The sequence below is a fragment of the Protopterus annectens genome, chromosome 1.part1, assembly GCF_019279795.1.
Source record: "Protopterus annectens isolate FY-2018-M chromosome 1.part1, PAN1.0, whole genome shotgun sequence".
NCBI classification, from domain to species: domain Eukaryota; kingdom Metazoa; phylum Chordata; order Ceratodontiformes; family Protopteridae; genus Protopterus; species Protopterus annectens.
Window position 1 is genome coordinate 619998322 of NC_056726.1, and position 23373 is coordinate 620021694.

The 23373-nt window shown below is 39.5% G+C and overlaps 1 protein-coding gene across 1 annotated transcript in view; it reads left to right on the forward strand.

Moving 5' to 3' along the window:
- EYA4 (EYA transcriptional coactivator and phosphatase 4) overlaps nucleotides 1-23373 on the forward strand; it is a 3122134-nt gene that overhangs the window by 2218052 nt on the left and 880709 nt on the right. The window contains exons 8-9 of the mRNA XM_044077094.1: nucleotides 9739-9881; nucleotides 10007-10150. Coding sequence (XP_043933029.1) covers nucleotides 9739-9881; nucleotides 10007-10150 — 287 coding nt within the window. The remainder of the gene's footprint in view (nucleotides 1-9738; nucleotides 9882-10006; nucleotides 10151-23373) is intronic.

Consider the following 23373-nt stretch of genomic DNA (forward strand, 5'->3'; position numbering starts at 1 on the left):
CTAAAGATTCCACTTTCTGTTTTTTATCACTGTTACATTATTCACTATTTCAAATATAGTTGGTTTAGCTTTTGATTTCTATTTTCTAGCATTTTTTTTTTTTTTTTTTGGCACACAGCAGAATTAAACAAGGCCTTACTAAGTCTAGGCAATTCATATCCTGTATCCCAGCTACAAAAAAAAAAACATTTCCTTAGTTACTCTAGTTTGCTCACCCTGTATTTCTGACAGAGTAGTCTGCAGGGAATTTTTAATGTCTGCCAACTCATTACACTTCCAAAAATGATGTTCCCATTTACCTCTTTCTTCCCCATTACACCTCCAACATTTGCAATCTACCTGAGGATAATTTCTTTGGAATCTGCTTGGGGTGTACAAAAATACCTATGCAAACACTGCCAAGCAAAAATTCTAAATCTTTTAGACTTTGTTGCATATTTGGGAGCCAAATATATAACCTCCCATTGTTTATTTGTGAATTGCTTATCCTGTCTCTGTACCCAGTCCTTTCTAACCTCTTCTGATTGACTACTGTAGTTATCATGCAGTATTTTATATGCCCTACTAATTATCCCTCTTTTAACAGCAGCTTCTGTTCTAGCCTCTAATAAAAACTCTAACAGTGTTGGTCTTTCACTTAAGACCCCCACTGTATTCTTTCCTATACTCTGATATCAGTCCTTCATAAGGAAGGCAATAATTTCCTTAGAAATACCCATTTGCTTGCCCTGTATTCCTGACTGAGTACTCTGCAGGAAACTTTTAAAGTCTCCCAACTCATTATACTCTGAAAATCTACTTCCAAAATCCAGTTCTTTCCTTATTTCTTGAATTACCTCCCTGCTTCATCATCATCCCTTTCCACTTTGAATTGTAGCTTTCTGCTTGCATTATGTGTAAGAGCCTTAACTGTGCAGCTCTAAAATATACCTTCAAATCAGATAATCCTAAACCTCCTCCTACTACTGGAAGGATCAACTTATCCCACTTGATGCTTGCCCTTTACTCCTCCCAAATAAAATCCTCCAACTCTTTATTAATTACTATACACAACTTCTCCTCTGGTTGATAAAAAAATATGCCTGACATGTGTATAAAGGGTCTGTGTGATATATTCGAGCATTCAGCTTTGTGAACCTCCATTCATCGAGCTGAAAACAGCGAATGTGCACTTCAGCGAATATGAACTTCAGGGAATTTCTAAAATGGGGAATGGCATTAGTTGGCCAGCATAAGGAAATTTGCCCTTTTACGCATTGTAGTGTGATCTTGGAGTTGGTATATATATTTGAGGGGGTGTGGGGGCACAGCCCCCACCAGGCCGGGTTTGACATACTGCAGTTTGTCTGTTGGTAACAATGTTTGCCAACTAATGCCATTCCCTGTTTTAGAAATTCACTGAAGTGAACATTCGTTGTTTTTGGATCAGTGAATGCAGGTTTGCGAAGTTGAACATTTGATTATATGACATAGACCTGTGCATAAAGCTAAAGGGACTGAAAACATTTTTACTGCTTGTATCTTGCTATTTATATCCATAGGCAAGAGCTTTCAGTTTCTCAGTTTTTTTGTTATTATCTTTTGTTTAGTGTATTCCCACATATCCTTAGCTTCCATAACCAAATCCTTTTTAATCCATACTCCTAAATACTTCATTTTATCAGCAGTAGTGTTGTTGCCTCACAGCAAGAGGTTCTCCCATTCGATTCTCAGCTGGAGTGCGGGGAGTGCCTTCTGTGTGGAGTCTGCATGTCCTCCCCCCGGTTGGGTGGGTGTTCGAAAGACATGCGTAAATGGGCGTGCCTTGGTTGAACGTCGAGCTGGCACCTCTGCGTTCATGAAAATCTACTGCCAATCATTAGCTGACCGCAGTTCAGCTGTGGCGACCCCTAACCGAGAAAAGCCGAAAGACAAACAACAACATAATGTCCCCATAATCAATGATATTGCTAGACCAATTCATGTGTGGGTACATAGCATATAGATATAGACTTTGTTTTATCATCATTAATTTTAAATCCCCCCCAAAAACTGGAACTGTCTCACAATAATCCACAACACTGAGATGTCTTTTTCTGGTTCCATCAGGTATAAAATAATATCATCTGCAAATAATGCCAGCTTTTATACCATACCAATTATCTCCTTGAATTTCTAAGTCCCTTATTTTCTGTACCAGTGGTTCTAAATGTAATGCAAATTGCAAAGGGAAAGAGGGCATCGCTGCTTGGTTCTTCTGTTGAGACACAACTTATCAGAGAGGAACCCTCACACTTTGATGTTTGCCTCCAATCCCTCATTTATCCTTGTAAGTATCCTTATCAGGGAATGCAAATGCTTTCATTGCCCTAAAGTCCCTGCTTACTGTGTTGAATGCTTTCTCTGCATCAAGTCCCATCAATAACAGCAGTTTGTTTGTGTCTTTTGGCTTTTCCCGGTTAGGGGCCGCCACAGCGGAACTCCGGTCCGCTAATGATTGGCAGTAGATTTTTACATGCTGGCTTGCCAGGCCTAATGCACAACCTTCACCGAAGGAACACCCATTCACGCATGTCGCCAAACAGAAGATGTTGTAACTGAGAATCAAACGGGCAACATCTAACTGTGAGGCGACAACACTACCGCAGCACCAATAACAGCGGTATTTTCTTACATTCTATGTCACTGTAGATCATCATTCATTTGTTAATGTTGTCAAATGTTTGCCTCCCCTCCACAAACCACATTGGTCCATATCTGTCATTTACAGCATCAGATTTGGCATCCACTTAGCGATTGTAGACATAAACACTTTATAATCATGGTTTAAAATTTAAATGGGCCCATATGAAGCTGGATCATATGGGTTTTTACCACCTCTGGGTATTACAGCCATCACAGCTTTTTTCCAGGATGTTGGTGCCTCCCCTCCTTTTAAAATACTGTTAAAGAAAACCTTCCAGATCACTTACTTCCAAGCTTCCACTGAAATACTACCTATTCAAAGACACTTTCCTGTAGATTGGCTATATATCACCATTTTTATCTCCTCTCCTCCTATCTTAACTGTTAGTTGTTGAACTTCATCTACATCAGACCTTGGCATATTTAAGTCTTCCATAAATACTTCCATCTGTGCTTTTTCTGATTTCCTCAATTGTCTGTTTTATACAGATTTTTATAAAATTTCCGAAATATTTCCAGTTTTACTACAGGATCTTTGGTTATTTTTCTTGCTATAGGCTTCCTAAGTTTTGCGGCAATCCTTTATACTTTCTGCTGCCTATGCCATTGTGCCAAAAGTGTTTGTGCTCTATAGTTATTATCAAAAAAAGTTGCTTATTATCCAAGTGCTTTATTATTTTCTCTATAACACTCTTCAATTGTGCCTGTTCTTGTTTGTGAGATTCCCCTTATTTTGTAATACTTTAACCTTTGTCAGCCCCTCTAAATAATTATTGTTACTTCTCAACCAGATTGCTTTTTTATTTCTTTTTAAACTCCTTTCATTTTATCCAACTCACTAGCTGCAACTTCTGTCTTCCCTAATAACTCCCAGATAATTTCCACAGCTCATTTCTAAACTTCCTCCATTTTAATCAGGTAGGTAGGAAAGCACCAGTGTCTCATAATTATTTCATTACCCTACATTTTTATCTTAGAAATTATTGGTGCATGATAAGAAGTAGTTATTGGATTTGTATCAAGGTTCTCAATTAAATGGACATGTTCCTGTGAAACAGAATTTCTGTCAAGTTTAGCCCACTTATTGTACCTTAGAAAATAATATGTAAATTCTCTCAAAGTTCCTATTAATGATTTCACATCTTTCGTACAAAATATTTTCATAAATTTCCCTTCTAGTCCTCCCAGATACATCTTCATTGCTGCAAATTAAATTCCAGTCTGTGCTTATAAATAATATTACCTGCTGAAAGCTGATTATTTCTCCAAAAACATTTTAAGCTCCAAAGCAGTAGATCTGATGTTGTCAATCTTCATTCATTTTTGCTGAATGGGACTCAGAACCGGCTCGGCCTTTATACAGCTTGTGCCAGCCAAAAAACTCTCAAGCTAAGACTCTACCCACAATACCCCTCTCTCCATTACCCCAGATCTTGTTTGTTGCTCTGTCAGCAAGACATGTCAGCCATTGCTCTCAGCTAAGTTCTTTATATTTGTCTAATTAGTGCTATTATCTTAAGTGTTCTACCCCTTTTTAGTCATTATTATTGTTCTATTTATTTTCTTTGTCTGCGTGTGTCATATCTATCCACCACCTTTTGTAATCTTTGTTACCATTGTTGGTAACTCCCTCGCCCCTTTTTCTTACCCTTTCAGTATTTCTTAGTACCATTCTTGGCACTTTTTCTTTTTTTTTCTGTATCATTGTGGTATTCCTTTTCACTACCATCAGTGGCAGACCTTTCTGTCTATCTCTGGTGAATGTGTGGTGTGTGCAACTATTTAGATATTTTGTTTTTTGGTTATTTTTAGTGTCTTATAATGGCAGAGAAACATAAAGGCACTTCAGGGTTTAAACATTGCCAAGATTGTGGTAGAAAAACACCCAACTCTGACGGGCATCTTTTGTGTGTTTATTGTTTAGGTGCTTCACATCTTGATCAAAACTGTAACATCTGCCAGGCCTTTAGTAACAGGGCTTTAGTCGAACATTGTATCAAGCTTATTTTAACAGGCATGTTAAAATCTTCTTTCAGTGAAGCTCTGTCCAGGTCTGTTTCTCCCCCCAAATTCAGATCCTGCCAAAAAGAAGAGCCACTCAGTGCCAGTTTCCCCCTTGACACCAGTGGCCAAGAAGCATAAGACTCTGATTCCTACTGTCTCATTGGAATGAAAAGCCAAGGTACTGAAACTACAAGAACCAGCACTGACTCCTGTAACTATGATGCCTTTGGCACCAGCATCAGCACTGGCATCTTTGGTTTCTGGCTCGGTGCTTACTTCTCCAGCTGCACCTCAGCATACTCTTCCCCCATCTTCGGTGCAGAAACCTGAACTGCTTTATTTTCCCAAAACAAGGTACTCCCCTTCTGCAGACCTCTTTGTGGGCCATCTTCCTAGACACTTTCTGGAAAGGCCAGAGTCTGCTTCAGGGTTATCTGTTCAATCCTTCAGGAGTCTGTCTCTGAGGTAGACATAGTGAGATTGGTGGATCAGCTGTTGGCAGCCAGAGATATCCCTGCCCATTCTCAGACCCCTCTCCCTTCTGGTGTTGGGGTATTTTCTCCAAGGTCTCCTTCAGTATCTCCTCCTCTGACTTCCACCGGAGCTTTGGAGTCCAGCATTTTGATTCTCTTGGTACCAGCTCTTTCGGCACCTTTAGGTATTCCTACCTCAGCACCAGACATTGCTGTGACATCTTCATTTCCTTTGGGACTGACAGGTTCTCAGGGCTGTGACTCAGCTGTCAGTTCCGGAGGTCTTGGATCAGCTCCTGCTTCTTATTCAGAGCTGTCATAGGCTCTCGGGGTTTTGACAGTTGAGTCCTTCCCCAGCTCCTGCTTCAGAGGGTGGACTCTCAGAGTGGGGTATGACCTCAGTTCCGAGGTTGTCTTTCTCAGTTCCAGGCTCCCATCCCCCTGCATTGGGTCCTGCCTTCCAGGTTGTGGAGAAAGCTTTAGCCTCAGCAGACTCTCAGATGGTCCCTTCTGCATCAGAGTGCAATATGCCCGTTGATCTGGTCCAGAGCTGCCACCAATCTCCACGACAGGACAGTGAGCACCGAAACTTCAAGTTACCCCTGCACAGGGCCCCTGTTTTTCAGAGTCTTCCTCAGAGATTCCCACTGAGAAACCACTCTGTAAGAAGATGTGCAAGAGGAAGCACTTGGATTCCCCTGAGGAGTCTGTCACTGAGGACATGGATTTTGATGAAGGGGAAGGTTCCCCCGATTGCCCCCTGAAGATGTCTCCTTTGGAGACATCCTGGAGATCCTCAAGCAGAGGGGTAATTGGAAGCCCCAAGGCCATACCTCAGAAGAATCCGTGTACTTGCAAGCTTTTGGTGCATGGCTATCTACTTCCTGGGTGACCCCATCCACTGACTATCTTATTAAGCTGATCACCCAGCGAGGTTGGAAGGCCCCTGACTCTGTACAGCCTATTCCCCGGAGAACAGACAAAATTTTATCAGCTCCTGAAGACCACCAGTACTTGGGCTAAGGGTTTAGCGGTAGATGCCATGGTGATGGTGACTGCCACCAAGAAGGAACTCATTGATGAGAGTCCTACTGTCTGTCCTCCTAACCGGGAGTCTAGGATGATGGATAGATTTGGAAAGCCAGTCTGTCCTTCATCGTCCTTCGCACTCAGGTCTTTGAACTTCATGGCACATTTTACTAGACTCCAGAGAGATCTGATTAAGGAGTTATTGGACACTCTTGTGGGAACATTGTCTGACAAGGTGCAGGATAAGGTCACCTCTGAGCTGGCCAGTGGCCTCCCTGGAGTCTATATCAAATTCGTCCATGCAGCTCATTGCACACACAGCCAATGTTAAGACCAGAGCAGAGGGTTCAGACATTGCCATAAAGCTCCACTCGTGGATGTGCTTCTGTGAATTTGCAGAGCTCTTCAAGTCTTCCTTCGTCAATGCTCCTTTTGACCGATCATCTTTGTTCGGCTTCAAAGTAAAGGATACACTAGCCAGGTGTGAAAAGGATGGAAAGACCCTGTCTACTTTGGACATTCATTTTTCTTCTCCTCAGTGATACTATTCCAGGAATCAGAGGAGTGGAAAGACATGGTTCAAGAAGTTCCAATGGCCTTTCCAGGACACACGTGGTGATAGCTCCCCTTGGGACAGAGGGGGGAGCTCAAATGGAAGATGCCAACCCCACAGTATAGGTGGCCCATCAAACCAGGACTCTAGAGACCCCTTCTCTTCACAACCCTGCCAGCACTCCTGAAAGGAGGCCCAATTGCTTACCTCTGGGGGAAGACTGTCACTGCACTTGACAGCCTGGAAACAAATAACCTCCAATACTTGGGTGCAGTGAATCATTACTAGAAGCTATCATATCCCTTCACCCTTTTCCCAAGATCATTGACAAAAATCCCCAATGTTCCACCCAATCAGAGGGTTCAAGCAACCACAGAGGTTCAAAAGCTGCTAGAAAAAAGAATCATCAAAGAAGTCCCACCAGATCAGGTAGGATCCGGATTTTACTCAAGGTACTTTTTAGTGCCAAAGAAGACAGGGCACTGCAGACCAATTCTGGACTGTAGCCTTCTGAACAAGTTTGTTCAGCAAACAAAATTCTGGATGATCACAGTACAATCTATTCTCCCCTTCCTAGGGGAAAATGATCGGATGTGTTTTATAGACCTTCAAGACACGTATTACCACATAAAGATGGACAGATGCTCAAAAAGGTATCTCCAGTTTTAGCTAGTTGAGAGTGCTGCCCTTTGGCCTCACCACAGCACCCAAAGTGTTGACCAAATGCATAGCAGCAATCACAGCCCACATGAGACTACACGGATTCCGGGTGTTTCCTTACCTAGATGACTGACTCCTTACCTCCCCAACCAGGCATCTACTGCTTCAAGCCACAGACTTCATCATTCACTTATTCAATGTTTTGGGCATAACAGTCAACAAAGAAACGTCACAATTGTCTCCTACTCAAGACCTAGAATTCATAGGAGCCAGCCTCAATACAGTTTTGTGTGTAGCTTCTCTACCTGTTCTCAGGCTGCAAAAGATAAAGTCTCAAGAACAGCTCATTTTATCAAAAAACAGAGTGCCCACTCTACTTGTCCTTCAAGCCTCAGGATATATGGCAGCGGCCATCACCTTAGCTCCCTTGGCGGGATTTCACATGAGAATACTTCAATGCCTTCTGGCTTCCCAATGGTCCATTTTAACTCATCCGATGACTCATCCAATGTTAGTAACAGATCATTGCAAAAAGGATCTATCTTGGTGGATACAGTCAGAAGAAATCCTAATGGGCCATCCCTTTCTTCTCCCTCAGCCCAAGGCCATAGTGACCACGGATGCCTCCCAGATGGGGTGGGGGTCATTATTTCGGAAGAACAGTTCTAGGCACTTAGTCCCTACAAGTGGCCAGTTTGTACATCAATGTCCTGGAAATGAGAGCAGTGCTCTTAGTATTGCAAACCTTTCAATCTGCTTTTCCTCCAGGGACAGTTGCGATCAAATCAGACAACATGTCATTGGTATGGGTGGAATCAACAAACAGGGTGGAATCAAATCCTACCCCCTTTGCCGGGAAGCTCTCCGAGTGTAGCAGTCAGCGGTATCTTCCAACTACTGGCTTGTGGCAATGCATATCCCGGGGAGCTCCAATGTGATAGCAGACAAGCTGAGCAGATACATTCTACTGCCTCATGAGTGGTCTCTCAATCCCAAAGTGACAAAGGAAATCTTTTGCTGATGGAGCCAGCCTTGCTGCAGTCTCTTTGCTTCCCCAATGAACAAGTGAAGCAGCTACTTTGCCCTAATTCCCCCTCAAGAGGACTCCCCGAGACATGCTGTCCTTCTTGATTGCCCTCGGGTCTCCTTTATCCCTTCCCCCTTTTCCCCTCATTCCACTCTTTCTGAAGAAAGCCCAAAGGTTGCGAAGCAAAGTGATACTCATTGCCCCTTTCTGGCCCTGGCAAGTTTGGTTCCCCTTTCTATGGCCTCACTTGACTCACTGTCCATGGATTGTGGACCCAGTTCCAGACCTACTGTCTCGCCCACAGGGAATGATACATCCCGACCTATGCACTCTCAAGCTCACAGCTTGTTTCCTGCAATTCTTTTAGTCATCAGGCAGAATAATGTACCTTCCCCTGTACAAAAAATTCTTCTGGCTTCCCATAGACCTGCCACCAATCAAATATTGATTCAGTAAGGTTGGTTTTTTTTCAGAATATTTTAGAATAAAATGTTATGTTACTTTATGTAACTGTACCTTTCAAACTGGAGCTTTTCTCCCCAGGCCTCCGCTGAAAATGGACATATATCCAGTCGGACCTTCCCAGTAAACAAATGCAAAATAAATAAATAAAAATAAATACTTCATCATATTCCGTCTGTGCAGTGTAATGGTATTACTCTTCTGCTATTACTTAGTTTTTTCAACACTTTATTTTACCACACATTGTTCAGCTCTGGATATTTGGAGCAAATAGCCAAACTGATCAACAAGCCTAAGAAAATTGGCATATTTAGTACTTTTGCATCTTTTCTCTTCACAGTATTGCGTCAAGATTTTCCACGTGCTTGTAGAAAATTAATGATACTTTCTAGAAGTACATAAATGCTATTATTACTGATGTACGGAGATTGATATTTGTTTTACCTTACACTTTGATAAGTCAGGTACTGCTGTTCTAGTTTCAGTTCTGATAAATGTGTTGACCATTTTGTCATGGTTAATGAATATAAAAATATAATGCCGACATGTAATGTCCTTTTCTGTTGGAAAGCAGGAAGCCTTTGATTTTAGTGGGCTTTCACTGTAAAGTAATGCATCTCTTTGGAACAGTCAGAGTATCCTTTACTTTTTTAATCCTGTTTTTATGCAAGTGTAGTATATCTAGAACATCAGAAAGCATTTTAAAATATATTGCATACCCTTTAGGAAAACATGGTGATGCTTTGAGTTTGTTCATCTTTGCAACTTCTCATTCTGCCATGTATAATCTATTTCTTAAAACCTTGACATTGTAATTTGGTTTGGTTTGCCATGCTTACTTTGATCTCTGATTATTTGCCCTGTAGGCCATATCCGCATATTATTTCTACACCAGGGGCACAAACAATGACAGCTTATGCAGGACAGACGCAGTATTCAGGAATGCAGCAGCCAGCAGTGTATTCAGCCTACCCACAGCCAGCTCAACCGTACAGTTTACCTACTTATGGTAACTGGTGACTTTTGTTGCTTTGTTTCTTTTCATCACAATGTTATTTGTGTTGCTGGAATGCAGTTTATAGATGGCATGTTTATTTTTCTGCGGTATCAGCTGATCTTTAATTTCTTGCACAGATTTAGGTGTGATGCTGCCAGGCATCAAGACAGAAGGAGGACTTCCACAGACTCAGTCACCCTTGCAAACTGGATGTCTTAGTTATAGTCCAGGCTTTTCTACACCTCAGCCAGGCCAAACTCCTTATTCCTATCAAATGCCAGGTTGGTATTGCAGTTACATCATTATTTGTTGCTTTGTATATAAAACAATTAATGCCATACCGTAAACGAGAGTTGCTTTATATATTCTGACTTAATTGAATGTGGCAATAAAACACAACTGGTTAGAACCATGAGGTGTTAATTTGATTCCCTCAGTCTCTATTGTACAAGCCAGAAGAAGCCACTCAGTCTAATGTTCCCACAAAACAGACAATTAATGCCTTGTGATTTTAAACTTCATAAATATATAAATAGTTTTATGTACAGTGCAATACTGATTGTTTCTTGTCTTAATGCCTTGTAAAGATCAAGATTTCAGTACACTCAGTAATTAAAGTCTACAGTTGGACTTACTTGCACACTAAACATAACTTAAAAATTTAGTTGTTATTAGATAGGAATGTATGCTAATGGATGTGCTGAAAAGCACTATCTTCCCTACCTTGTTTTGTCAGATTCAAGTTGTGTAATCTCTGCGGAGCTAAGAGCACTATCCTACTTTTGTCTTATGTTATCTAAATACTGCTATTTACTAGCCATCTCTGAAACCTTCACATTTTTGTCTCCACTATTTCTACTCTGTAAAAAGTGAGTAGCTCTTTGAGTCATTGTAATAATATTATCAAGTGGGCATACCTCTCAACCTGGAAATATCCAAAATCTGGACAAGGTGCATGAAAAATAGGTACAAATCTGTATGCTGATTAACATATAATTTGCATACATAATTACATAACCCCACCCACTCCAATGGAATTGTGGAATACCAACTTTCAAATGCAAACTGAAGAACAGACAACCAAAATATGGCATCAGAGTCCCCCTGCAGCCATTCCAATGTCCCATTACCTGGCTATTTCACCCAATTTACCATAAGCACTAATGCTATTTCACCCAATTTATCATAAGCACTAATGTGTGCATACTGCTTTACTTCTTCAATGATTTGGATTTTATTTTTACATTTTGCAGCACAATGTATACACACCAATAGACATCTGCTAAACAAAGCAATACTGTCTCACAATGAAAATAGACGTGGCATTAAAACCTCTCTGCCCTTGAAACTCACATTCATTGAAAGAGCATTAAACCATACAACATACAATGTATGCATCTGGCCAGTGGTGGATAAAGATTACCTTTGGGCTGTTTTCAAATCATTGATCCCTTGCACACAAAACAAGAAACATACATGTGTGTTCTTTTGATACACCTTCCTGACTTTATTAAATTATATTCTTTGTATAATACAGCACACTTGTTGGAGCGCATTTAAAATTTATTGTTTTGAACATTTTCCCAGTAGGTTGTACTGTAGACAATGAAACAAAATGCATGAACCAATAATGACAAAACTGCCCAATTCAGAACATTTCCATCATAAACATCTGCTTCCACACCCACACTATAAATAGAATGATAGTAGTGTAAGTCGTAGGCATCATGCACAGCTTCTTGCACTTATTTTCATTTTTTGGGGGGGGGCAAAAAGCCGAAACAAAGAAGGGACACATTTTAAACATTTCTTGTATAATTTTGGAAAGTTGCCAGAATAAAATGTTGTGTTATCACCATGCATTTTACTGGCCTTGAACCCAATGTGGACTACAGTCAGAGCAACATACCACTATGCCAAATCAGCAGTTTCCTAGAAGATAGGAAGACTGAAACTTAAATGGCTATCATTTAGTGAATTCAGTTCTCACTTCTCACCATAGCTCTCAACCGCTTAGCACAAAAAAACCTGGACAAATCCAATAATGGGGGAATACAAATTCAGTTCTCACTTCTCACCATAGCTCTCAACCTCTTAGCACAAAAAACCTGGACAAAGCCAATAACGGGAGAATACAAATTCAGTTCTCACTTTTCACCATAGCTCTCAACCTCTTAGCACAAAAAACGTAGACAAATTCACAAATGGTGGTGGCTAGGAACTTTAGGCTCTTTTTACCTTGTACCCAAGGTACAAGGTCTGAGCCTGAGTACCTCTAGCCACCAGGTGTATTAAAATGGGGCCATTTTCACAAACATGCACACACACAAAAAGACATGCACAAATGAAATCAGAAGACTGTCATTGTTTAACTGAAGAAGTAAGTTTGAAGATAACAGTACACAAGTTAAAACTACATGGATACAAATGTATATGAAAACAGAAATACACGCACATTAAAATTATTATACAAACAAAATAAAGGCAACAAGCATGCCATCAGCTTAATTATTTAGCTACAAGTTTCATTTGCTCAGTTCTATAAAAAGTTTCATTAGATGAATGTCTTTCATTTAGCACAACCAATTTATCAATCATCTGTTTCTGAAAACTAGTTAATTGTTCATCAGGTACCTTCCATCTCCTGTAAGGTCACTCACTATGCAATGATTCATCTTCATGTTATCCCACAGCAAGTTCTATAAGCTTTTCCAGTTTGGCAAAAAGGTGACAGTTTAGTCAAATTACAAGTTTCTCTCTTTTTTGTTGTTAAAATTAGGCAACACAAATGTAGGTGCAGGAATCAACATTACTGCAATTTGATATAATAACCAAATTCTTATTCCTGCACTCCTGCATGTGTTGGAGTGAGGCAAGAAGAAATGGTTACAGTTAGTGCCAACCCCCTCCCCCATCCAGGTGGCTATATTTCAGATTTCATTGTGACAGATGTCTTGAAACCATACTCTCTAAACAACCCTAAGCAAGAGTACAGAAAATGGGTTTAAAATTGCAGTAGTCAGTCTTATAAGAGGATATGCTGCACACCGTGAATCACTTTTAAATGCAAAAACAGAATTGTAATAGCACTGTATTTTGATTTTGCTCTCACTTGTGCGCCTTTCCTCGAACAATAGCTATCCAAGGCACCTGTAACTTACGTGCATTTTGAGTGCGAGCCATCACTTGCTTTACCTCTTGGAAAAGGAGCTATGCTTAACGCACCTTGAAACTAAGTAAGGAATTGCTGGCCCAACACTCAAAAATTTGGTTTTGACTCTTAAAAGGAGGGAGCATGGCACTGGATTTGCCATGTCCATGCATGTTTAATTCTAATGAAATCTGCTTTACAGTAGCAGGAATGAGATATACTACACTACACTTAATAACTAAGTTAAGAAGCAAGCTTTAAAATGATGCTGGCAGGTGTACGTTCAAGTCACGCACGCGCACACACACACACACACACACACGCGCACACACACACACACACACACACACACACACACACACACACACTTGTTTCAAAGAGTAGCAGCACTTCTTCAGTAACTAGAACACACGGCAGCAAGAAGCCAAGCAGCAAAACAAAGAAGTGATTTAATTAGAAGCCCTTAGAATTGTTCACGGCAAAATGGAGCCTAAAACAGCGAGTTAAAGGCAAAACAAACAATAAAGTTCAGTTCACAACAGTAGCACTAGTAAAGCAGCAGCGAGCTCAGTTAAAGAAGTGAGTTAGTTAGAAGCCCTTAGAGTTGTTCACGGCAAAACGGAGCCTAAAGCAGTGAGTTCAAGGCAAAACGGACAATAAATAAAGTTAATTTCACAACAGTAGTACTAGTACCTGATTCTGGAGCTCAGTTCACAAGCCTAAAGCAGCAGCGAGCTCAGTTAAAGAAGTGACTTAGTTAGAAGCCCTTAGAGTTGTTCACAGCAAAACGGAGCCTAAAGCAGCAAGTTCAAGGCAAAACGGACAATAAATAAAGTTCATTTCAGAACAGTAGTACTAGGACCAGATTCCGGAGCTCAGTTCACAAGCCTAAAGCAGCAGCAAGCTCAATTCGCAGCAGTTAGAAGCCTTACAGCCAACCAGAAATGTGTGCCCTTGCCCCTTGAGCTCAATGATCTCAATTCCGACAGGCTGATGGAGCTGACGTCATCACGCATGTCATTACTTCAGCTCCGAAAGCGCAAAAAAATATTTTTTAAAAATAAATCAGGAATGAAGGGGTGCCACTCGGGAATCATGGCACCCCATTGTTTGAACACCAAAACTCGGTAAAAACCGAGTAATTCGGTGCAGTTAGAGGTATGCAAGTGGGTTGATTGCTGTTGGTTGTAGTGAGCTGTACAAGTTTGTGATATTTTTCTGGTCAACCCAAACAGGTCTCAAATTTTATTTCTAACTCATAGAGGACTTCACCCTGGCTCCCCCAACAATCCTGCCCTTTTTTGCCACTGAATCCCCGCAGTGGCACTGAAAAATGCTGTACTGTTTGGTCAGTGGGTCTCTGCATTGGTGTCAAAGGATCCTGATTCACTTTGGATAGTAGAAACCTGCAGTGGTGCTGAAGGACATTTGATTCCCTGCACTGTGTATTAGTGAGGCAACTGGATTCTTGCACTAGTGGATGTTAGCTACAGAGCTTCACCTGCAACTGATGCTATGCCTGCTACAGAGAGAGAGAGAGAGAGAGAGAGAGAGAGAGAGAGAGAAACAGAGATGCAAGTCAGTTGCTCCTTAAATGGGGTTAAATTTCCTTGGGCTGGTAGCCTGAGCAGGATTTTTGCCTCTGTTGCCCAAGGAAGAACAAAGTGGTTGGACTCAGTATCAGTATCTTTTGGATTTTTGATCTTTACACAATGAGATTAATCCTTCCATAATTCCTTGTAATTTATTTTTTCCTCCTACTCTTGAATTAGTAGAGCAAGTTGTAACAATGGCCACCTTTGTTTTGTTGCAGAGGGGAGTTAATCATGCACTTGGTTTATTTTTAAAGGGAAAACAGTGTGTTGTCTATTTTTATCCTGTTCTTCTCTTTTGTCACATAACCTTAAGCCTTGTAAATCCCCTTAATTTAAATTAAGAAAAATCAGTACAGGTCTATGGCTTCCATCATTCCCTCTATGGATGAGAACCATGGCAGTGGTTTTCTTTCTCATCCCTAGAGACTTTTTCTGAAGTTTTGCATTTCACAGGCAATACCACCACATGACCTTAACTCACCTGGGAAAACTGATGTCTTCTAATTGCATCTCTTGATTTATATATGTACTGTTGGACATGTTTTCATTAGCAAAATTAGCAAAATTTGTCAGCAGCAATGATCTGGGGACACCATATCCAGAAAATGTTTCCTTGTGTCTGTCCATCCTTACACAAATGAGAACAAAAGCTCTTTTTTATTATGGCCATTAAGGAAAATTTCACTAGGAAAAAATACCTGTTTGTTTTGAGTTTGTTGCTTTAAGGGAAGCTTTTTTTTTCCAGCTCGACATGGAAGAGAATTTTCTCAACTGCATCTGTAGCATTCATCTTCAGCAAGGATGTTCCTCTCACTTCTCTAGCTGTATTGTTTTCCTTCAAGTCAGGAGGGTAGAGAGAATGGGATGTAAAAAGAAGAGTAAAAGAAGCCGCCTTAAAATTCATGATTTGGGGTCCACATATTTTCATTCCCTGATGTCAGTGCTGTTCTGTTTTCCTTTATTCATGAAAAGCGTATGGAGACAGTGGCAGGAATTAATATAATATATCAAGTTCCCCATCCATGTGAAGCAGAGTTCCTCCCTAACCCAATTCAAGTGTAACTTGGACAATTGGATGGGAAGAGGAAGTTCATTCCTGGTTTATCACCTTTGTCTCTAATGTAATTAAATTATTTAGCTGGCCTGACGAAGCCATATTGGTGAAAGCGCTTGCCGTTGCTGTTTTAAACTACAAACTACAAAAGGTGTGGATGCGAATCCATTTTATGAAGTGAAGTGAATACTGCTTTTGAAACGCATTGGAAACGTGATTGTAGGATTTGAATACTGAGCATATCGTTCTGCCATCGCATTAACTGCTGTATTTTTTGTTGGACCATTATATCGCAGTTATTTGTTTTTTACTATTTATCATTATACTTGGCTGCATTTACGTGATGGCTGAACTTGCTAATGACCCAGTTGAGTTACCGTACAAACCTGAGGAACATACTGGTTATATGGAGAGGTTCCAAAGTTATTTAACCGGAAGAGATAATCCGCTGCTGGCGTATGACGTTAGTAGTGATATGGCCGATGAGACCGGGAAGCAGAGTGACTACAGTGGATTGACTTCTTTACTTGACCAAATGGAGATGGATTTCATTAAGATGAAACATCTCCAGTTACAACTACAGCATTTTGAACTATGTATAGCTCGGCAAATCGTTCAGAGGGGACTGCGCATATTTAAAATGCCTACAACAGATACTTTATACCCAGAGTTGCTACTTAAATGGCAACTGATAAATATAGACACTGGAATACGATACATGCAACTGTTAAATGAATATTTTTTACCAGAAGAAATGTTGTTAAGAGATAAAATTAAAGAACAACGACAACATATATTTGAAATGTATCCAATCTGTGTTCTAGATAAAACATTTGACAAATTGTTAGACAATTTATTTTTCTTTGAAAAGAAGTTGTTAGAGCAAAAACGTAACAAAATACGAAGGGATACCCATGATTTTAAGAACGGCCAAATTTTTACTTGGACCAGGGATCCCTTAAATACACAACGCTCTAATAAGAAAGAAACTAATAAAATGTATCGTAATGATAAGAATAGAAGTAGCAATGATGAACCACAGAACACTACCAATTTAGAAGTTAATAATGACTCACCTAAATTAGTTGATAGTCATTCTACTTTGGTTCACCATCTTGGTAGCGCTATTGGTAATAGTACAGACGGTAATAGTTCAAATACCAGTGTTATAGTACATGAAGTTAATGGTTCAAATATATCTGACATAGGCTCTACTGCAGCTAAAGGAACAAGTAACGCTGTAGAGAGTACGAGATTAAATCTGAGTGATCATGAGCCAAGTTCTTTAATTAATGACATTGTACAGGGACAACCTGTAGTTAGGAGGAAGACAGATGTTGGTAAATATCTGAAAGGATATAGTGAAGCAACCCCTTTCTCCATCTCGGAGATACGGAGAGGAGGGAGGGACCGCTCTATGAGCAGAGGCAGACAGAGAAAGAGGTTGGCCGAAGAAGAACATGTAGGCCGCAACTTGAAAAAGATGTGGGAGAAAGTAATCGATCATTGATCTGGAATATTTCAGACAGAATTCTTTTTGAAGATGAGATTTATGTCCTAGAAAAAGGACTTTCCTTTATTCCATCAACTAAAAGTGAAATCTCTGATTCTGTGATTGACCTTAAACTATTTGCTCGGAATTTACAATTAAAGTATAATTTTGGTGAAATGAGTCAAGATGAAAATATGTGCAGGTTAAGTAAACCTAGCAGTTATGTACCTACGCTGCACCCATTGGTTGACGCCTTCTCTAAATTAGTGGAACAGGAGCTACATCAAATAGATCAATATAATAGACAAAGAAAATGGTCAGGGAATTTATCTAAAAAACAAAGAATAGCGTTAAATGATTTGAGAACCGACCAAAATATTATGATCAGACCTGCTGATAAGGGCGGACCTATAGTGATTATGAATATGACTGATTATATAACTAGTATGAATAATATGTTAAATGACACAAAATATTACAGCCGTATATATTCACAGCATGTAGATAAAATTATTGGAAAGGTATCACATTTGATAGTAGGAATGTGTGATGATGGATTAATTACTAATGAGATGTTAAAATACTTTACAGTAACAGAACCGAAACTTTCAATTATACAAGGAATACCTAAGATCCACAAGCATCCAACTATACCACCTACGAGGCCAATTGTAGCAGGAAGAGGGTGGGTTACTGAGCCCTTGTCTGTATATCTTGAAAGTAAGTTAAGACCAGTAGTAAATAGGTATGAACATATACTAAAAGATACGAAACAATTTTTGATAAAATTATATAATGAAACGAAACAGATTGGACATGATGAAAAGTATATAATGGTAACATTAGATGTCCAATCTTTGTTTACATGTATTCCTAATTTAGAAGGGATTACTAGTATGAGCAGATGTTTACAACAGCAAGGTACCTTTACCGAAACACATATAAGTATGGTTTGTAATCTTGTGAAAATAATATCGAATAATAATGTTTTTACATTCCATAATAAAATATATATACAAAGGGATGGCGTAGCTATGGGCACTTCTTGTGCCAATAGCTACGCCAACCTAGTTATGGCGGACTGGGAGCATACGTGTTTGTTTAAATTGGATTATTTTTTACGTTATGTGAAATTTTATGTCCGTTTTGTTGATGATTTGTTTCTTATTTGGAACTCTGATGAAGTTATGTTAGATGAATTTCTTGTACAAATGAATGGGCTAACTAGTTTTTTAAAATTCACTATGGTTGCTTCTAGAGAGAAAATTTCTTTTTTAGATGTGTTTGTGGAGAGGCTACCGGATGGCCTATTAAATACAGGTGTTTTCAGGAAGACGTGTTACAGAAATGCGATGCTACATCGAACTAGTATGCATCCTGAATTTGTTTTTAAGAATATCATAAGAGGACAAACAATGAGAGTATCACGTTTGAATTCTTCAGATAAGGGATTTAATAATGAGCTGAAGGAATTAGAGCAAAGATTTATGGATAGATCTTATTTTCATAATGAAATAGTACAGGGGTTTGTAGGAATACAAGACTTAAGGCAAGAAAGAGCACAACCATATTTTGCATCAAATAATAGACCCGAAGAATCACAGGATAATTGAAAAAAATTGAGGGATGAATGTGAACTTATACTATACCCAAGATGTGAATCAAATTAGGTTCCTATTCTAAGTTTTGGGATATTTTGAAGGTTGAACCCACATTACAAGAACTTGTAGGAAATCAACCTACATTTATGTATAAAAATAAGACCAATCTTTATAGAATGCTATGTGGCCCTAATAGGTTAGAAAGCAGACCCGATCAAAAAGATAGAGATAATGAATATACGAAGCCCTGTCAAAGATGCAGGTACTGTGAATATATAGAGACATCAGGTAGATTTATACATCCACTCACCAAACGACTCTATACATTCTCCGTAGAGGCAGATTGTGATACTGAATATTTAGTGTATCTTGCCACCTGCTCAGCTTGTTCTGCCTACTATGTAGGAAAGACTGACAGAAGGTTAAAGGAAAGGATAAAAGAACATGTATATAATATTAAAATTACATCAAATAAAAATGCTTTAGCTAAACATGTTAATGAAACTTCCGCTGATCATAAGTTTAAATTTCAAGCTATTGGTATGAATCATACTAATATTAGGAGAGATGATATTAGGAATACTACTGAACAGTCTGAAAGTAAATGGATCATTAGACTTAGAGCAGATAGGCACCCTGGACTTAATGACAGGGTTCCTATTAAACCTATCCTGAAAGGTAGAGCATTGAGGAGATAGTATGTTTTGGGTTGATATTTATATTTATTATAAACTAATTTTATATACTATATCATAAAATATGTCTGGGTATCATTATTGATACCATTAGTCTTATATTCAGTATGATATTGTAAGTTTGCCTCTATAATGTGCACCTATATATCTCAAAAGTTTGTAGGTGCTATATTTTATTAATTTATGTATATGTGTATTTGCTTTAGTAATTTTAGATATTTGTATAATTTTATATGTTTGTATATATTAGCCGTCTTGTCTATTTATGTACCTTCATGACAAACAACTTCACTTAATTAATAACAGGAAATGATGTCATTATTTAATTAATATATAAGAAGATGTTTAATTAAATTATTTAGCTGGCCTGAGGAAGCCATATTGGTGAAAGCGCTTGCCGTTGCTGTTTGTTAATAAACCTGTTTTAAACTACAAAAGGTGTGGATGCGAATACATTTTATGAAGTGAAGTGAAAACTGCTTTTGAAACGCATTGGAAACGTGATTGTAAGATTTGAATACTGAGCATATCGTTCTGCCATCGCATTAAATGCTGTATTTTTTGTTGGACCATTATATCGCAGCTATTTGTTTTTTACTATTTTTTATTCTTTTTTATTATGGCCATTAAGGAAAATTTCACTAGGAAAAAATACCTGTTTGTTTTGAGTTTGTTGCTTTAAGGGAAGCTTTTTTTTTTCCAGCTCGACATGGAAGAGAATTTTCTCAACTGCATCTGTAACGTTCATCTTCAGCAAGGATGTTCCTCTCACTTTTCTAGCTGTAGTCTTTTCCTTCAAGTCAGGAGGGTAGAGAGAATGGGATGTAAAAAGAAGAGTGAAAGAAGCCGCCTTAAAATTCAAGATTTGGGGTCCACATATTTTCATTCCCTGATGTCAGTGCTGTTCTGTTTTCCTTTATTCATGAAAAGCGTATGGAGACAGTGGCAGGAATTAATATAATATATCAAGTTCCCCATCCATGTGAAGCAGAGTTCCTCCCTAACCCAATTCAAGTGTAACTTGGACAATTGGATGGGAAGAGGAAGTTCATTCCTGGTTTATCACCATTGTCTCTAATGGACACAGGCAGCCTGCAAATGGTTCATCTCCCAGGCCCCTACTTGTAAATGTTTTATCTCCCAAACCCATGCTTGCATTTATCAAGGCAGATCTTGTCAGAGATTTGGGATGCATGGATAGGCTTAAAAGGCTGTAGTGGTTGTTAGCTTAGCACACACCTATGAACACTCCTATGAGCCTAAGTTAAGCCTCTGTATTTTTCTTCCTTCATCTTGCTTTGACAGGAGAGCAGGAATTTCCTGTTGTAGTAAGAGGTTGGGGTTTATTGAAGTGGTTGAGATTCTGGCATTCTGTGAGGAGTAAAGAGATGAAGCTTTGATTGAAACACATATGACTCAGCATTAGTGAACAATTTGGATGCTGGAAGAGCCAGCCAGGGAGGGTGGAAGTGCATATCTGATGCAGGCTCACCTGTCATTTTGGGAGAAAGGCAGTCCAGTCCATTGCAGGGCTGACATCTGATGAAGAATGGGTGTGGAACATGCAGCATATGAGTCAGACATGTGTACTTAGCTATGTCATGCTGCCGACATGCACTAATCTTCAGTAGATGTGTGATAATTCACATAGGAAAGGCATAGCAGACTGTCACATAAGTGAGTACACGTCAGATGTCAGGGAAAAGGCTAGACTGAAATAAAGAGAACTCTTCTTATGACTACCTGCAGTAGCATAGGAAGGGTTGGGGCAAAAAGGGCATTGCCCCATGTGCAATGTGTTGGGAAGCACAGTCAAGAGCTTTGCAGTTATTTTCTGAACCAAAATACCAGCACAGAAATGCACTTGAGTTTTTTTTTTTTTTTTTGAAGAACTGGGGGGGGGGGGGCTGCAATGGCTGCTGTACTTTAGGAAGACATTTGGCTTTTTGCAGTAAGCAAAAGTCTTTTGCTCTTCATTGAAGAGCTGAGGGGGGTCGGTCAAGTTTTTGGAACTGGCACAAGGTACTAGATAGGATAGCTACAGCACTAGCTACCTGAATGATGACCACACTGCACTGGCTCTTACTTTCTAAAGTGAAACAGAGAATGGATGTGAGTGGCCAGCAAGATAGTTGGCAGGCATAGGGTCAGAGTAGAGTACAGAAAAAATTACAAATCTTGGCCCTATGCAATTGGTAATAATACAAAGAAAGTAAATAAACAAATGTGAAAAAAGATCTTGATATGGAATAGCAGTAAAATAGTATGTATGTATGTGTCTTTCGGCATTTTCCCGGTTAGGGGTCGTCACAGCGGGACTCCGGTCCGCTAATGATTGGCAGTTGATTTTTATGTGCTGAGTTGCCAGCCTTGACGCACAACCTTCAATGAAGGTACGCCCATTCACGCGTGTCTCCACGCAGAAGATGCTCTAGCTAAGAATCGAACCAGACAGCGTCTTACTGTGAGGCGACAAGCTACCACAGCACCACCACCGCGGGTAATAAAAAATTACTTCTTCAGACTAAAGTCTGCCCAGTGGTTGGAGGTCTTAATCTTTACAAATAAATAAGCATAGTGATCCATGATTTATTGGCAATGGACTCTTGGAAAAAATGCATAAGTTAATGGTGGACAAGAAGTAAAATTAATAGAAAATAAAGACAAAAAGGAATTTAAAAGCAGCCACAATTCTGAAACTAAAAAAAGTGAAGTCATTATTACACAAGCAGCAAAACAGTAGATGATAAAAGTCCGTCGTAGGTACTTATTAACATATCAGAATTAATTTGAAAAAAAAAACTGACATTTGATGCCCATGCATTTTGCCATTATGTTCTGTGATGTAACGTGCTAATGCATCAGCAACCTGGATGTGCCCTTTCCCAAAGCCTTGTAGTGTTTTCTGGCCATCGCAAAGTTAGATCTTGATCTTTGTTATCATCAGTAAATTCCTCCACCCACATGCCTAACCATCACAAGTATCCATTTGGCCATCAGTTTTCTAGCCAAAACCCAATTTGGTATTACCTGTATTGTCTTGAAGAAGAGCACAACTTGAAAAACTGCCAGAAGTGCCAGAGGTTCAGCCCAGTTGCCAAGCATATTAGGATCAAAATTTGTTGGCTTACTTTGGGTCAGCAGACATTTGCATGGAAATAGACAGGCGAGTCTTCCCTGGAGGCCTAGAATTAGTTAAATTAGCACAGCCAATGGTGAGCACTTGAAGGCCAGAGGCTGATCTGAATTCACTTTAGGTAATTTCAGTGCCCATGGACCTCCCAGGTTTCTGCAGGTTATAAGCTTGCTGTTACCTAATGTGAGATTGAGCCATGATCAGTTTTTGATGGAAGTGTGCTGTTAGCTGTCACCATGGGATGCATTCAAAGATTCTTGCACCATTTTATTTTTGGATGATTGTCTAAAGCCTGTGGGTGATCAGACATTCTAGAGGTGCATCACTTAAGTCTTCTGGTCATAGACTGGGCAGATATATACACCACAATGTTACCTTTCATCAGTGTCACAAGTCTGGCAAAGAACTATAAAACAACTACATCTTACTCTGCGTCTTATGAAGATCAGGAATGCATGTCAGATTCCCTAATTTTAGAGAATACCTTTTCTCAGAGTCTCTGCATTCTAGTACCCAAAATCAGCATCAGACCAAGATGCTTAGAAAACCACTCTGGCAACATCAAACTGTCATGAGCTTCAGCTCCACTAGACCAGATATCACAGTTTGCTCTAGATTTATGAGTACCACAAAACACACAAACCCTGAGAAATTACAAACTTTGTATTTCAGAAAGATAAATTATTCCTACCTGCCCATCTTTGCTGTACCAATCCATCATACATTCACTCTCTTTGCAGACCACACAATCAAAATTTCCCTACCCAGATACAAAAAGGT